Here is a 16,015-nt window from a genome sequence, read left to right on the forward strand (position 1 = left end):
GGAAACAGTCCAGGACTTGCAGTCAACGTCCATGTCATCTGCATTTCACAGACAGAACACAGACGTGTGAATGCAGCCTAAGGCTGGGTTCACACTACGTATATTTGAGGCTGTATTTTTGAGGCTGTATAGCAACCAAAACAAGGAGTGGATTGAAAACACAGAAAGGCTATGTTCACATAATGTTGTAATTGAGTGGATGGCCGTCATTTAATGGCAAATATGTGCTGTTATTTTAAAACAACGGCTGTTGTATTGAAATAATGGAAGTTATTTACCGTTATATGGCAACCATCCACTCAATTACAACATTATGTGAACAGAGCCTTTCTGTGTTTTCAATCCACTCCTGGTTTTGGTTGCTATGAGGACCTGACATGAGGACCAAATACAGCCTCAAATATACATAGTGTGAACCCGGCCTAAGGCTGGGTTCACACTACGTATATTTCAGTCAGTATTGTGGTCCTCATATTGCAACCAAAACCAGGAGTGGATTAAAAACACAGAAAGGCTATGATCACACAATGGTGAAATTGAGTGGATGGCCGCCATATAACAGTAAATAACGGCCATTATTTCAATACAACAGCCGTTGTTTTAAAATAACGGCAAATATTTGCCATTAAATGGCGGCCGTCCACTCAATTACAACATTATGTGAACAGATCCTTTCTGTGTTTTTAATCCACTCCTGGTTTTGGTTGCAATATGAGGATCACAGTACTGACTGAAATATACGTAGTGTGAACCCAGCCTTACAGTGTGTAGAGTATACGGAGAATGGTGGAACTGAGGGTCATCACTTCCTAGTATCCATGGGTCATTGTCATAGCAGTAATGTGGAGTTGGAAAAAAAAAAAATGTACTAACTTCAGCTTTAAAAATTTTAATTTTATAAATGTTCCTCATCTCTATATTTTATGTTCTATCAATCTAAAGAGCTTATTTATAACAATCAGAAATATAAACACTCACATACATTTAGTTTTCTCCATATCAGTAATAAAGCACTGGCCCTATTAGATAAGGGTGGTCGAGGAAAAGTTGTCCGTCACTATTTGGCAGGTTGTTTCTAAGCTGGAAGAGTCCATTGTGTGTGGGGAGATCTGTGCTGTTCTCTTCCTGGGTGATTGTATATGAGCAGCAGTGTAATATAAAGAAATCCTGTGCAATATAGAGGAGCCGCCATAAGTAGTGTAGCAGTAACCTCTGGGTGTGCTATGGCTGCAGCAGGCTGTATGTGTGCGCACGCTATAGCTGCAGCAGGCTGTGTGTGTGCGCACTATGGTTGCAGCAGGCTGCGTGTGTGTGCGCGCGCGCGCGCTATGGCTGCAGCAGGCTGTGTGTGTGTGTGTGTGTGTGTGTGTGTGTGCGTGCGTGCTATGGCTGCAGCAGGGTGTGTGTGTGTGTTTCAGAGGGACAGAAATTGGTCTAGGCAACAGTGAAAAATTCAGGGGGGTGATGGGATCATAACAAAGAAGTCCTATTTACCCATCCCTGTACCCCTGCAGTGCAGTATCACAGCTCATGGTCCCCAGTCAATCAGTGACTAAGGCGGAGCACAGCAGCAGTCGCTGATTGGGTAGCATCTGTGAAACCGCAATGATTCAGGAGCATGGACGTTGACAGAGGGCTGATAAATCTGTGCCTATGGCTGACCTCTATATCACAGCTATCTGGCATTATTAGCAGTTTTCCTTTCTGTATGGTGAATGATAGTTAGTTCTGAGTTGTTCAGGACATGGAGGCTGGAGACTGGCTACATCCACTGCACACACAGGAGAAGCTGCTTTATATCTTTCCTTATTCCCTCAGAAGTCGCCCCAGGATCATGTAGGACATTAGGGAGAAGCTGCTGAGCCAGTGTGATAACTCCCCTGGTATCTGACCGGCCATTTATAAAGGAACTGGAGTCGGTCCCTGATAAAATTCAGGAGTTGGAGTTTGAGCTATGGCTTAGAATGCGTTTACACAGAGAGATTTATCTGACAGATTTTTAAAGCCAAAGCCAGGAACAGAATATAAACAGGGAACAGGTCACAAAGGAAAGACTGAGATTTCTCCTTTTCAAATCCATTCCTGGCTTTGGCTTTAATCTGTCAGATAATCTGACTGTGTAAAGGCACACTTACTAGCAATGATCAACACAGGACATTCTATATAAATTTCCCAGCAATTTAATTGCAGAAGGAAAGATGTCAGCCATAAAACAATCCTTAAAACTGAACTAGCCCCATTACAAATCTGAATAAGAAAAAAAATCAAGGATAGAATTGTGCAACAGTGCTGCAAAAGTCAGATAAAAGAATCTATTGTTCCTATAAAAATATAAATATATGTAAACCCCCCCCCCCCAGTGGTCAATGGGCAGTAGCGTCAGTCTGGTATTACCAGTGCATCCTCCATTGGTCAGTCAGTATTGGAGGAAGAGACTGTGATTGATGTACATGCTGTACACCCCCCCCCCTCCCTGTGGTCCATGGGCAGTGGCATCAGTTTGGTATCACGAGTGCATCCTCCATTGGTCGGTCAGGATTGGAGGAGACTGGTTGATGTATACACCCCCCCATTGGTCCATGGGCAGTGGCGTCCGTCTGGTATCACCAGTGCGTCCTCCATTGGTCGGTCAGGATTGGAGGTACAGACTGTGGTTGCTGATGCCGCTACACATTCAAGTCTCGCAGTTGTCAGCCTGAACTCGTGAGGTTTCTGGTTGTTGTACAGTGCAAAATAGTAAAGTTTGGCCTCTACCCCAAGAAGGTGGAGATGAAGACGCTGGTGTCCAGGTTCAGGGTGGCGTGCCACCAGCGGTCTGGGAAGTAGAGAACCTGTGGGAAAGATAGGAGCGCGGGTCATCAGTCAGTACCTGCACAGCTACATGATAAGCCCTAATAGGAAGCCATATTCCTGCTCGTCCTCTATGACAGGGGTAGGGAACCTTGGCTCTCCAGTTTCAGCTGTCCATGCATGATGGGAGTTGTAGTTTTGCACTGGAGAGCCACGGTTCCCTACCCCTGCTCTATTGCCTCGAGCCATATTTAGCCTTAGTTCACCCCATGTCCTGCCATTATGGACTCTGGCTCTAGCTTTGTCTGTCCCTCCCGGTCTCCCCTGGGTCCTCACCTCTCCAGGTCTGATTGTGCATTCTATAGGCCGCTCCGCTGCAGGCAGCTGTGGATACGTCTCCAACACCCATGACAGTGTGGTCCTGTTAGGGTTAAACTCAGGCGTCTTGTCCGGTGGGTAAAGGAACCAGCGCTGGTTTAACAGAAAGAATTTTGTTCTGAATAAACTGAAGTATAAAAGTAGTAAAATGAGGTGCATTCCTGTGCGGTCACTTACCTTCCTGCCATATATCACCTCAGAGTAGCCAGGCCCGTGCCAGTGGAATGGAACCCCCGTACCTGATCCTGCAGAACACAATGGGAGGCATTTATTAAGTCCGGCGTTTTTTACGCCGGACGTAAAAATGCCCCCGCAGCTCCGGCGCTACGGAGATTTATGTAGAGGCGGACTGCCTCTACATAAATCCCGTGCGCGCCGTTGCGCACCGCCGAAAACCTACGCCAGCTGAGGACTGGAGTAGGTTTTCGGCGTACATTTTGGCGGAACGGATGATAAATCGCGCGGACTCTGAGTCCGCGCCCTCCGTTCCGCCCACTCTCCGCCCCTTTTCCACCCCCTGGCGTACTCGGCGGAAAGTGCCGATTTGCGAATATTTTATTCGCAAATCCGTCATTTTTGCTTAAAAAAAGACGCAAATCGGCACTTTCCGCCGAAAATCATCCATTCGCCGGATGATACATATATACAATATATATACACACACACGCATACATACATATATCATGCAATGGAACCCCAACAGGAAATCATACAATCACTTACCAGCAATGCCAAAGCTATACGCCCCGGTGGTACCAGGCAGCCTGAACGGAGGCGGGGTGTATTTCTGAAACAGAGACCCCCATTCTGTGAAGTTATTATCACCAAAGAAATACAAAGTATCTGCAGGTAAAGAGAAGATGTCATATATAACGTACTGCACGACCTATAGACGTCGCTGACTATCGCCATGTATGTCACATGTTACACTGCAGCTATATGGATGTCATAGTATAACTCACCCACACCCAGAGAATCCATGTCCTGCGGCCTCAGGAAATGCTCCACGTATTCCTGGAAGGGGACATCCACTATGGAGAAGAGAAACAAATAACCTCAATAACCCCATACTGCCACACCACCTTAGTCCTGCTTATATACTGTAGCCCCCCTCCTCCTCCTTATATCCTCACACTACACTGCAGCCCCCTCCTCCTTATATCCTCAGTCCTGTACACTGCAGCCCCCTCCTCCTTATATCCTCAGTCCTGTACACTGTAGCCCCCCTCCTCCTCCTTATATCCTCAGTCCTGTACACTGTAGCCCCCCTCCTCCTCCTTATATCCTCAGTCCTGTACACTGCAGCCCCCTCCTCCTTATATCCTGTCCTGTACACTGCAGCCCCCCCCCTCCTCCTTATATCCTCAGTCCTGTACACTGTAGCCCCCTCCATCTTATATCCTCAGTCCTGTACACTGCAGCCCCCTCCATCTTATATCCTCAGTCCTGTACACTGCAGCCCCCCTCCTCCTCCTTATATCCTTAGTCCTGTACACTGTAGCCCCCTCCTCCTTATATCCTCGGTTCTGTACATTGTAGCCCCCTCCTCCTCATATCCTCGGTTCTGTACATTGTAGCCCCCTCCTCCTCCTTATGTCCTCGGTTCTGTACATTGTAGCCCCCTCCTCCTCCTTATGTCCTCGGTTCTGTACATTGTAGCCCCCTCCTCCTTATATCCTCAGTCCTGTACACTGTAGCCCCCTCCAACTTACATCCTCAGTCCTGTACACTGTAGCCCCCTCCAACTTACATCCTCAGTCCTGTACACTGTAGCCCCCTCCAACTTACATCCTCAGTCCTGTACACTGTAGCCCCCCTCCAACTTACATCCTCAGTCCTGTACACTGTAGCCCCCCTCCTCCTCCTTATATCCTCGGTTCTGTACACTGTAGCCCCCCTCCTCCTCCTTATATCATCGGTTCTGTACATTGTAGCCCCCTCCTTACATGCTTGGCTGTGTATACTGTGTCACCCCTTATTTCTCACCTTTATCATAAGAATAGGTGTTGGCGGTGCTCAGGCGTACGTTGTGATCTCCATATATCTGAAGCAGCTGCTCTTTTCTGCACAGCGACCGGAACTCCTGACACATAAAAGACAACATATCAGTGAGTCCAGGTTGGCACAGGTGTTGTGAGAATGGCTGGACCTTAAAGGGGTTATCCAGCCCTACAAAAACATGGCCACTTTCCCCCTACTGTTGTCTCCAGTTTGGGTGGGGTTTTGAAACTCAGTTCCATGGAAGTAAATGGAGCTTAATTGCAAACCACACCTGAGCTGGAGACAACAGCAGGGGGAAAAGTGGCCATGTTTTTGTAGCGCTGGATAACCCCTTTAAGCTCCATTCACTTCAATGGAACTGAGCAGCAAAACCCCGCCCAAGCTGGAGACAACAGTGGGGCTGTCTCTGGCAGAAAGTGGCAATGTTTTTGAGGCGCTGGATAACCCCTTACAGACACACTCACCGAGTTATCAGTCATTCCCTGGATAATGACCGGCCTCTTGTAGGCGTACCTGTGAAGAAGAGGAAAGGGGCTCAGTATACGTGCTGTAAGGTGAGAGGAGGCGGGGCTGAAATCACTCACTGATTGATGAACTCCGAGTAGGTGATGGAGGCGTCTCTCCTCTCCACCGTGCAGCGCTCCTCCTCCTGCACCGGGCAGTAATGGTTCCGCTGCCTGCAGACAGAAGCCAAGACAGACATCAGGTTCCCTGCAGAAGCCGGGCGGAAATATCAAGATATAAAGACCACCCTAAATATTTAAAGGGAGAATGGGGTGTCTACTACTACTATGAGACAATTCATCCAATGTTGACAGATGTATGGTGCAATGATGACATCACGGATAGTAATATTATATATAGACCGGTGAGCCACAATCTCTGTTCTCCAGCTGCAAAACTACAACTCCCATCATGCCTGGACAGCCAAAGCTGAATCTCACCAGTGGAGTGCTAGTATGCATGGACACATACCATAATAGCCACAGATCCTGTGCACAGAGAAACCGCATCCAAAATCTACACAGAACGCTTTAATAGAAAAATATAATGAGATAATCCCCATCACTTATTACTGAAGAGGTCTGTGAGACAATGAAAAGTGACACGTAGGAGACATATACAAACCCCATGGTGTAAGAGCCATACTAATCGTACTCCCTTATACAGGGTCACTATTCCCACCCAATGGGCACCACACCAGCGTATGCATGACCCAGACTACAGAGCGGTCACATGACTGCCGCAAACCATCACACGATCTAATGGTGCATTTACACAGAAAGATTTATCAGACAGATTTTTGAAGCCAAAGCCACGAATGGATTTGGAAAGAGGACAGATTTCAGTTTTCCTTTATGACCTGTTCCGAGTTTATAGTCCATCCCTGTCTTTGGCTTTTAAGATCTGTCTGTGTAAACGCACCATAAGACAATTCAATAGATTGTAGTAAAAAAAACAAATGTAAAGCTTGAAAGATGAAGTAGTGATCCTCTAAAAAGTTCCATATATACATTGTGTAATAGGTGCAGAAATGATAAACTAAATTAGATATGATATAAATCAAATGATATACTATAATTTATAAACTATAACTCACAAACTATAATATATAAACTATAAATGATATACTATAATATATAAACTATAAATAATACACTATAATATATAAACCAATGCTTCTCAAACTGTGAGGCTGGCCTCACCAGTGAGGCGCCCCCTAGTTGTTGGTGAGGCGCCCCCTAGTTGTTGGTGAGGCGCCCCCTACTTGTTGGTGAGCCGCCCCCTACTTGTTGGTGAGGCGCCCCCTAGTTGTTGGTGAGGCGCCCCCTAGTTGTTGGTGAGGCGCCCCCTAGTTGTTGGTGAGGCGCCCCCTACTTGTTGGTGAGCCGCCCCCTACTTGTTGGTGAGGCGCCCCCTAGTTGTTGGTGAGGCGCCCCCTAGTTGTTGGTGAGGCGCCCCCTAGTTGTTGGTGAGGCGCCCCCTACTTGTTGGTGAGCCGCCCCCTACTTGTTGGTGAGGCGCCCCCTAGTTGTTGGTGAGGCGCCCCCTAGTTGTTGGTGAGGCGCCCCCTAGTTGTTGGTGAGGCGCCCCCTACTTGTTGGTGAGGCGCCCCCTAGTTGTTGGTGAGGCGCCCCCTAGTTGTTGGTGAGGCGCCCCCTAGTTGTTGGTGAGCCGCCCCCTAGTTGTTGGTGAGGCGCCCCCTAGTTGTTGGTGAGGCGCCCCCTAGTTGTTGGTGAGGCGCCCCCTACTTGTTGGTGAGGCGCCCCCTACTTGTTGGTGAGCCGCCCCCTACTTGTTGGTGAGGCGCCCCCTAGTTGTTGGTGAGGCGCACCCTAGTTGTTGGTGAGGCGCCCCCTACTTGTTGGTGAGCCGCCCCCTACTTGTTGGTGAGGCGCCCCCTAGTTGTTGGTGAGGCGCCCCCTAGTTGTTGGTGAGGCGCCCCCTAGTTGTTGGTGAGGCGCCCCCTAGTTGTTGGTGAGGCGCCCCCTAGTTGTTGGTGAGGCGCCCCCTAGTTGTTGGTGAGGCACCCCCTAGTTGTTGGTGAGGCACCCCCTAGATGTTGGTGAGGCGCCCCCTAGTTGTTGGTGAGGCGCCCCCTAGTTGTTGGTGAGGCGCCCCCTAGTTGTTGGTGAGGCGCCTCCTAGTTGTTGGTGAGGCGCAGCTTGGGAGGCAGTTCTTACAAAAGTGACCATAAGCTGCACAGTCATTTCCATGACTGCAACAATCTCTGGTTTAGGAACATTATTGACTTATTTTATGTTATACAGAGATTAGGAGACAAATGGAGGGTAGACTGAGGAATAGTTTTTTTTTTTATTTGCATGGACTTCTATCACAGATGGTGAGGCCCCAGCATCCTCGTGGTCAGTCTGGTGAGGCCCCAGCATCCTCGTGGTCAGTCTGGTGAGGCCCCAGCATCCTCGTGGTCAGTCTGGTGAGGCCCAGGCATCATTTTGTCTGTTGGGTGAGGCTCCATTAGAAAAAGTTTGAGAAGCGCTGATATAAACTATAAATGATATACTATAATATATAAACTATAAATACCTATCAGGTGCTAATAAGCACATATCTGCCCCCTAGTGGTCCAATATGTGTACTACACTACAAAAAAAGCAAGTTCAAGCCCACATCATATACAAGAATGCTGCACATCTGTGTAAACATCCAACAACTAATGCTACGATTATTGGCCTGATCCTACGATTAACGATTTCGAAGTAATGATTTTTTTTTTAGAACGATTAGCGTTTAGACGGTACGATATATCGTACGGAAAAATCGTTTTGCGATCGTACGCCCGCAGCCCGGCCCGCCCGCTCAACCGCAGCCCCCTGCGCCGCCCCGATCGCCACCCATTGATTGGCTGAAGAGGAGCACTGATTGGCTGAAGAGGAGCCGTTTGAAATTCCCGGCTCATCTCTTCAGCCAATCAGTGCGCTGAAGAGGGGAGCCGGGGATGTCCGAAGACCTGCTGCGCGGAGCAGGTAACGTATGTTCTTGGTCGCGGCGGCGGGGGAGGCGGGGGTGTCGATCGGGGAGGCGGGGGTGTCGATGGGGGCGTCGATGAGAGCGGCGGGGGTGGCGATCGAGCCGGCACAGGGGGCTGTGGATGAGCGGGGGGCTCGGCGGCGGGCGGCCGGACTATCGCGCAACGACTGTTTACACGGAACGATCGGCGAATTTTTTGCGATCGGCGAACGACAATTTATCAACATGTTAAAAGATCAAAATGAACGATTTTTCGATCGTTCACCGCGTTTACATGTACGATTATCGTTCGAATTCGATCGTTATCGCGAAAATTCGCCCGATAATCGTTTCGTGTAAACGTAGCATAAGGGTACTATTACACCAACAGATCTGACGACAGATTTGAAGCCAAACCCAGGAGCGGATTTAAAAAGAGGAGAAATCCAGTCTTTCCTCTATGACCTGTTCTCTGTTTATAGCCCGTTCCTGGGTTTGGCTTCAAATCTTTGGCAGATAATCTGTCGTCAGATCTGTTGGTGGAATAGGACCCTAACAGGATGAGATATCTACCTGTCAGGTCCTCTCTCTTACTACGTCCCTGTCTGTCATTTTACATTACATTTTGTTATCTGATTTACTAACATGTTCCTGGCAGCAAATTGTCCATTATTGCTGTCAGTTTAATGTTCCAACAATTTTACTAAAGGTGTGCGACGCCATTTTTATCCATTTTATCCTGGTTGTTGACAGATTTTCCATTCTAAAAACCAGCCAGTTCTAGAGTGACAGTATGGTCGACTCTTCTGTCACGTTCCATTACCTCAGAGGACTGTTGTGTTATAAGTGATGGGAATGACCCCTTCATGTTTGGTATATGGATGTGTGTGACCTACCAGCCGCCATCACATTCTGTGTACTCGCTCTGCTCGCCCAGTGACAGCGCTGCCATGACTGACAGCAGGAGGTAGAGGTGGGTGAAAAGCGCCATTTGGTCCCCGAGTGTGGCCTCTGCGTCCTGACTGACAGCTGAGAGAGAAGCATTGATAAAAGTGGTTAGACACTCACATAATATCAATAATGAAGACGCTATATACATGTATTGTTGGAGATTGTTTAAATAAAGTTTATTGAAGGACATTCTAACATACACTGGGAAATAAAAGCTGTGATTTGGTTGCTATGGAGAAAATATATGGAGGTGTGTGTGTATTCCTGTACATATTCCTCCCAGTCTGACAGAATAACAGACAGAAGCCAGCTAATCACTGCAACCAATCAACTCTCAGCTTTCTAACCAGTAAGACAATGAAAGCAGAGATCTGATTGGTGGCTTTATGAGCACGTGTTCTTTCAATAAACTTTATTTGCAAAGTTACAGAACCCCCCCAGTAAGGTTATGAGGAGCTGCTGGGAGTAGTAGTGTAGTGGTCTGACAGCTGTGACAGGCTGCACGGCTAGGAGCTCATAGTGTATATGCTCCGGCATCGGCCGGCGGGATCACGTACCTGACAGCCCGCAGCTCCCGGATCTGATGATGTGGACTAAAGGAAAGATAAATCTCTGCAGGAAAAGCCTCAGAACTGCCCGGCCATTCACTGACAACCACACGTCCTTCCGCGCTCTGCCCTCTGGGAAACGTAGTTCATACACGTCACCAGGAACACGTCACAAGCCGGGAGACGGAGCGCGAGCGGACTACATTACCCGGCGTGCACCGCCGCGCACCGTTACTTGTTAACCCCCTCACTGCCACACCGGTTATCCTGTATGGAACCAGAGGCGATTCTTATACAGTATATGTGAGATAACACTGGGCCGCGGATATGGCCATATATAGATATAACCCTAACAACCAATCAGATGACGGCTCTCAGGACTCCAATGCAAATTAGAGAATGAAAGAAGACATGTGATTGGTTGGTAAGAGTAAAGGTTTCTAGAAGGGCTGAGCGCCCCCTATCTGGTCAGTGCAGCCCAGTCATCACTGTAGGGGCTTACAGGGGTACTCCACCTCAGCGAATATAGCTACACTTGTAGGACTCCTCCAGGAGCCATTAAGCACTTTCCTCTTCTTCCTCCTGATGCTGCTCTTTCCCTCTCAGTGCTCACAGCCTGTTGTCTAGGTTACCGACCACCACTCTGCTCTAAAAGCAGTGGTCAGAGAGTATATAGCTATATATACCCCAGGCAGACCTCAGCTTTTAGAGCAGCATATCAGGAGGAGAAGGAGACAGGTCTGTATATGAGGACGAGCCCTGTGAGTAGAACTATATGAGGTGGGGGTGGGGGGCCGCTTTACCAGAAGAGGAAAAAAAGGTTATAAAACTATAAAAGTTTCATCTCACATATCCCTCTCTCCAAATTAAAAAGCGAAACGCGTGGTACGGTGCAGAACGGTCCGAACTACGATCATGTGTTACTTATTCTGCGGGATAAATGGCGGGAAAACAACGGCCGATTGCTGGTCACATGGGGCCAAATATCCAAAGCTCCCATCTAAGGTAGATGCGCTCTCACCCCCCCCCCCCCCCCCCCTCACTTTATTAGGCACACTGTGTTATATTACCATCAGGTACGGAGCAGCTGGCCATGCGCTCTCACCCCCCCCCCCCCCCCTGTAGCCAGGTGACACTTCTGGGGGGTTTGCATCCCTCTACCAAGGCGTCACCCCTACGATCCCGCTCTCCGCATTACCAAGCATCCGCACCGCCCTCCTTGCCGCATCGGTGATAAGCGTGCAATAGTATCTGTGGTCGCTGCGTCAACCTGACACAGAGAGACACTGAGGGGTTTGGTGGGGTGCCAGGACCCTACCCCCATGCCGCACCACAGTACATTGGTGCCTTGGATTAGGAGCATAATTCGTTCTGGGACGGAGCTTGTAATCCAAATCCACTCTTAAATCAAAGCAAAATTTCCCATAAGAAATCATAGAAATGCAGACAATTGGTTCCACACCCCAAAAATAATGATTTATTATTCTGAATAACATGTAAAACAGATGAAATAAACAATGAGAAACAGCAGAATCTGTGATATTATAAGTTACTGTACAGTAATGGAGAGGATGGGAAACACAAGGGCGGACAGAGACTGCAGGGAACATGAAGGAATGAGCAGGACAGATGTGGGCACATACATGCAGCACTCTCTGTCCGGGGAGAGAGGGGTTACAGCTATGGAGAGATTACCTCCACAGTCCTGTCCTCTGATGTAAGCCCCAGCCTGAAGGGGATCTGCTATGATTTGGAAGGTGAGGGAGACTTCCTGGGTCGGAGTACAGTGCTGTAGACCCCGCTATGCAGACCATGCCCCTCCTCCACTCCCCCTCCCACCCAGTACAGGGAGCTCTTACACCAAAGCAATGCTCTTACACCAAGTCACAATTTTGAAAAACTGTGAGCTCTTAAACCAAAACGCTCTTAAACCAAGTTACTCTTAACCCAAGGTACCACTGTATATAGTTTGTCTCTCTTGTGTAGCAGTGGCGACCTCCTGTAACTGCAGCTCAGCTCCTATTCACTTCAATGGGACCTGAGCTGCAGTTACAACGGCTACACAATGCAGAGACAGACTCTGTGGACCGTGTAGTGCGCCACTGAACAGCTTTTTCCAACTTTCCTCCTCTTAAACCTAGGTGCGTCTTATAAAGATACAATAACCATTGATAATCTGTGTCCTGCGGCCAGTGATGTCACAGCCCTTCTTTCTCCAGACATCAGGGTCTCCGATGCATCGCTACAAGAGCGCTCTAATAAAGATGCATTGGAGCCCTGACTCCCTAGCTGCAGGCCAGTCGGCGACGAGGTCACATGGGCACCAGGGGATTTTAAACGTCGCCGTAAGACTGGACACTGATCATCAATGGTAAGTACATGCGCCAGCCTGCAGTGGGGGAAGGGATACAAAAATAATGGGAAATGCTTCTTTAACCACTTAGATGCCACTGTCAAAACTGATTTGACAATGGCATCTAAGGGGTTAAACTTCCAAAATCCTAGATATGTCTGAGGTCTTAATTAAATGCCAAAGTCTATGAGTGAAGGATGCCGCGCTAGATCACATGCCGGCTAAAAGCTCATGGCATATATATTTAAAGGAGAACTCCAGCCAAATTTAAATATCTAAAAAAACATAATAAAATCTACTTAGCCATCCCCAGCTCTGACGTCATGTCCTGGCTGACTTAGCCATCCCCAGCTCTGACGTCATGTCCTGGCTGACTTAGCCATCCCCAGCTCTGACGTCATGTCCTGGCTGACTTAGCCATCCCCAGCTCTGACGTCATGTCCTGGCTAAAGGACGCTGGTTGACCTCAGGGAGATCAACCAAAACACCGCAGAGACACCATCACGTGTCTCAACGTCAGTGTATTCTAGAACATTGCCCCCTGGGAAATCGAATATGCAAAAGAACACTGCAGAGACACCATCACATGTCTCGACGTCAGTGAACTAGCCAGACCTTCCCTCCGGGAAGGAACAACCAAGCCAAAGCGTTCTCCAGTCAAGGAAACCACCTCAGCAAGGTATCCATCCACAGACAGCCGTTTCGGGGTTTTTGGTTGATCTCCCTGAGGTCAACCAGCGTCCTTTTGCATGCACTCACTAGTCATTGCTCCCACTAGCCAGAAACCTACTCCACACTGATGAGGGGCAAAAACCCCGAAACGGCTGTCTGTGGATGGATACCTTGCTGAGGTGGTTTCCTTGACTGGAGAACGCTTTGGCTTGTATGTTCCTTCCCGGAGGGAAGGTCTGGCTAGTTCACTGACGTCGAGACATGTGATGGTGTCTCTGCAGTGTTCTTTTGTCATGTCCTGGCTGACAGAGGCCCCCTCAGCAGTCAGTGACTGGGGCAGCACACGGCAGCGGAGCGCCGGCTGTCAGAGAGCTGGTGATGCTGTGCTGCGGGGGCACCGGGAAATATAGGTTTCCATGTAAGGAATCTGACAGAAGCGCTTCTCTGTGAGCTGTCCTGCCATCTGTTATATTGGGTGAGAACCAACATGGCCACCACGCTTTCCCAGACCCCTGAATGGCAAACAATGCTGGAATTTAGAAGTAAGGCTACATTCACACATTCAATCGTTTTTCAGGACCATGTAAGAAGTCTGCAATCAATGTATCCAATATGTATCAATAATAGTTGAATAAGTGGGAATGCTTTACAATGACCACTCTTTGGTATTTATTACGTGTTTCTCTTGTAAAGATTACGGATGTTCCTATAGACTTCTATGGGACAATCTGTGCCGCAATTATGGTCCGTACTAGAGCTTGTCAGTAATTTTTGCAGATCAGTAAAACTATGGACAGTGTGAACAGCAACATATAAATCAATGGGCCCTAAATCTGTCTGCGACTGCGGTTCTGCAACTACGGACAAACTTACAGAACGTGTGAACGTGTCCTAAGCCGTCTGCCTTTACCGGCAACTCCAGTTTAGTGGTTGTAGCTGTGCGCTTTGTCCACTAGATGTCGCTATTGACACATGATTCTTTATGCTGCTGATGAGACTTCACTCGGACCCTCCGACTTCTCCACAAGCTGCTCCTACGCAGTGGTCTCTGCCTGAAACTGCTCTTTATGAGGTGCAGACAACCGGGGGTCCAGGAGGTCACCAATCCCATATACATTATCACCACTTCCCTCTGATAGGGGGTGCAGAAGATTCTCAGCTGCAATGATATACTCTCTACCACAGTGTTCACCCTCCACTAGAGGGTCAAAGGTTGGGAACCGCTGCTCTAACCCAAGATGGGGGTGTGATGTGTCCAGCAATAAACGCGATCAGAACAATTGATCTATAACAAACTTTTATTGTATAAACAGCAGTATTCACATTCATGTGCACTCATGTGACTGACAGAGCAGGAGACAGCTGTGTGTGGGTCTGATGGCTGACTGCTGCGGTTAAGTAAAAAGCTGCAAAACAGATGGAAGGGTCTGTGGGTGTGCTGTGCAGCAGTGTCACCCCACCCTGAGGAAAGGCCTCCGCGGAGCCTATGCTTCTTACATTTCCTAACACCCAGCTGCATCACGATATCCACCACACGCCGTACAGCAAAGTAGATTCAGTGCACAAATAACTAACCAGGGGGCTCCACTAAGTTGTGAAGTCCTGCAGCCCTAACTTAAACGCTGCTCTGAATGAGAATGGAGTGTTTGTAAAGTTTTGAGGTGGACCCTTCATTAACGCCTAAAAGGGGTGGGCGCCATAATCACTGATTTCATGAAGGTGCTGATTCTAATTCTGTGCTATTAGCTTACCTACACATCCCCCTGCTGTGCCCCGTTCTCACTACAGAAGAAGCCCCACCTCCGTGCTGCCCCATCCTGCACTGCCCTGAATGTGCAGGTCCCCTTGCCTCGTGTCTTTCAGAGACATGTAGAGGACGCAGGGGAGGAGCATTGTCCTGTGCTCCTCCATATTATGGGTGGGACCACTACATTCACGGCAAAGCAGGAGGGAGAAGCATGGAGGTGGAGCTTCTCCTGTAACAAAAACGGAAATCAGTGATAAAGTGGCCAACCCATTTAAAGGAGAAGTCCGTCCAGGAAGTATAAAATCATTACGGGCAGGGGGTTGGGGGGAAATAAAAAATTATAGGCGTGAAGAGCCGCGTACCGCTCCTGGACCCCCCCCCAACTGTCTTCTAAGCTTCCCGCTGACTGATGCCCTGCTCAGCCAGACAGTGACTGGGGCAGGACACCACTGTAGTCACTGATTGGCTGAGTGGGCTAAATCCCACTAGTTTGTGACATGGATCCCAGTTCATGACATACCCAAAACAAAATGACAGCCGGCAGGGTCCAGAAGCTCTGTGATGTGGTGCAGTGCGGACTCAGGGAGGGGTAAGCACATTTGCTTTTCCAATTTTCCCCCATCCCCTGCCCGCAGTTCCCCCCCCCGATTTCTCCTATAAAGAGTACCTGTCACCCCCCGTGCCAGGGTGACAGGCTCCCGACCCCCCTTTACAGCCCCCTATACTCACCTGATCCCGCTTTTGGGACCCGGCAGGATCAGGTGAGTATTGGGGGCTGTAACGGGGGGTCAGGAGCCTGTCACCCCGGCACAGGGGGGGTGACAGGTCTCCTTTAAGGTTAACACTCACTGAGTCCCCATGGTTCTAAAGCTGCACCAACACAGAGCCGGGAACTTCATGGTCATGTTTCCTGCTTGTAACATAATTCCCACTAAACGTAACTTTCTGCATGTTTCTGATTTTACAGATGTCTGTCTGTCTTCCTCCAGTCACTTCCAAAGCTGTCTCCAAAATCATTTTTGTCTCCTCAGACATTATGTAAGCCCCGCCCCATTGTCACATACAGCTGAACTCTATAACCTTTCCATGAGTTCCCACAATGGC

The 16,015-nt window shown here is 48.7% G+C and overlaps 2 protein-coding genes across 3 annotated transcripts in view; one reads left to right on the forward strand and one right to left on the reverse strand.

Annotated features, from left to right (window-relative positions):
- LOC138801468 (tripartite motif-containing protein 75-like) overlaps positions 1-16,015 on the forward strand; it is a 34,076-nt gene that overhangs the window by 2,643 nt on the left and 15,418 nt on the right. The gene's annotated exons all lie outside the window — the stretch shown is intronic.
- Positions 778-10,420, reverse strand: JMJD8 (jumonji domain containing 8). 2 transcript variants are annotated; one of them, XM_069982171.1, is made up of 10 exons: positions 10,149-10,420; positions 9,537-9,669; positions 5,754-5,846; positions 5,634-5,682; positions 5,155-5,251; positions 4,131-4,199; positions 3,892-4,011; positions 3,346-3,413; positions 3,127-3,261; positions 778-2,831 (listed from the first exon to the last, which is right to left on the reverse strand). In XM_069982171.1, exons 2-10 carry the CDS (start codon positions 9,629-9,631, stop codon positions 2,751-2,753), a joined length of 807 nt encoding a protein of 268 aa, XP_069838272.1. In that variant the 5' UTR covers positions 9,632-9,669; positions 10,149-10,420; the 3' UTR covers positions 778-2,750. The 2 variants fall into 2 exon arrangements, with proteins under 2 accessions (XP_069838272.1, XP_069838273.1); XM_069982172.1 differs by lacking the exon at positions 10,149-10,420 and adding an exon at positions 9,792-9,868.

This window comes from Dendropsophus ebraccatus, chromosome 9, assembly GCF_027789765.1.
Source record: "Dendropsophus ebraccatus isolate aDenEbr1 chromosome 9, aDenEbr1.pat, whole genome shotgun sequence".
Lineage (NCBI taxonomy): Eukaryota > Metazoa > Chordata > Amphibia > Anura > Hylidae > Dendropsophus > Dendropsophus ebraccatus.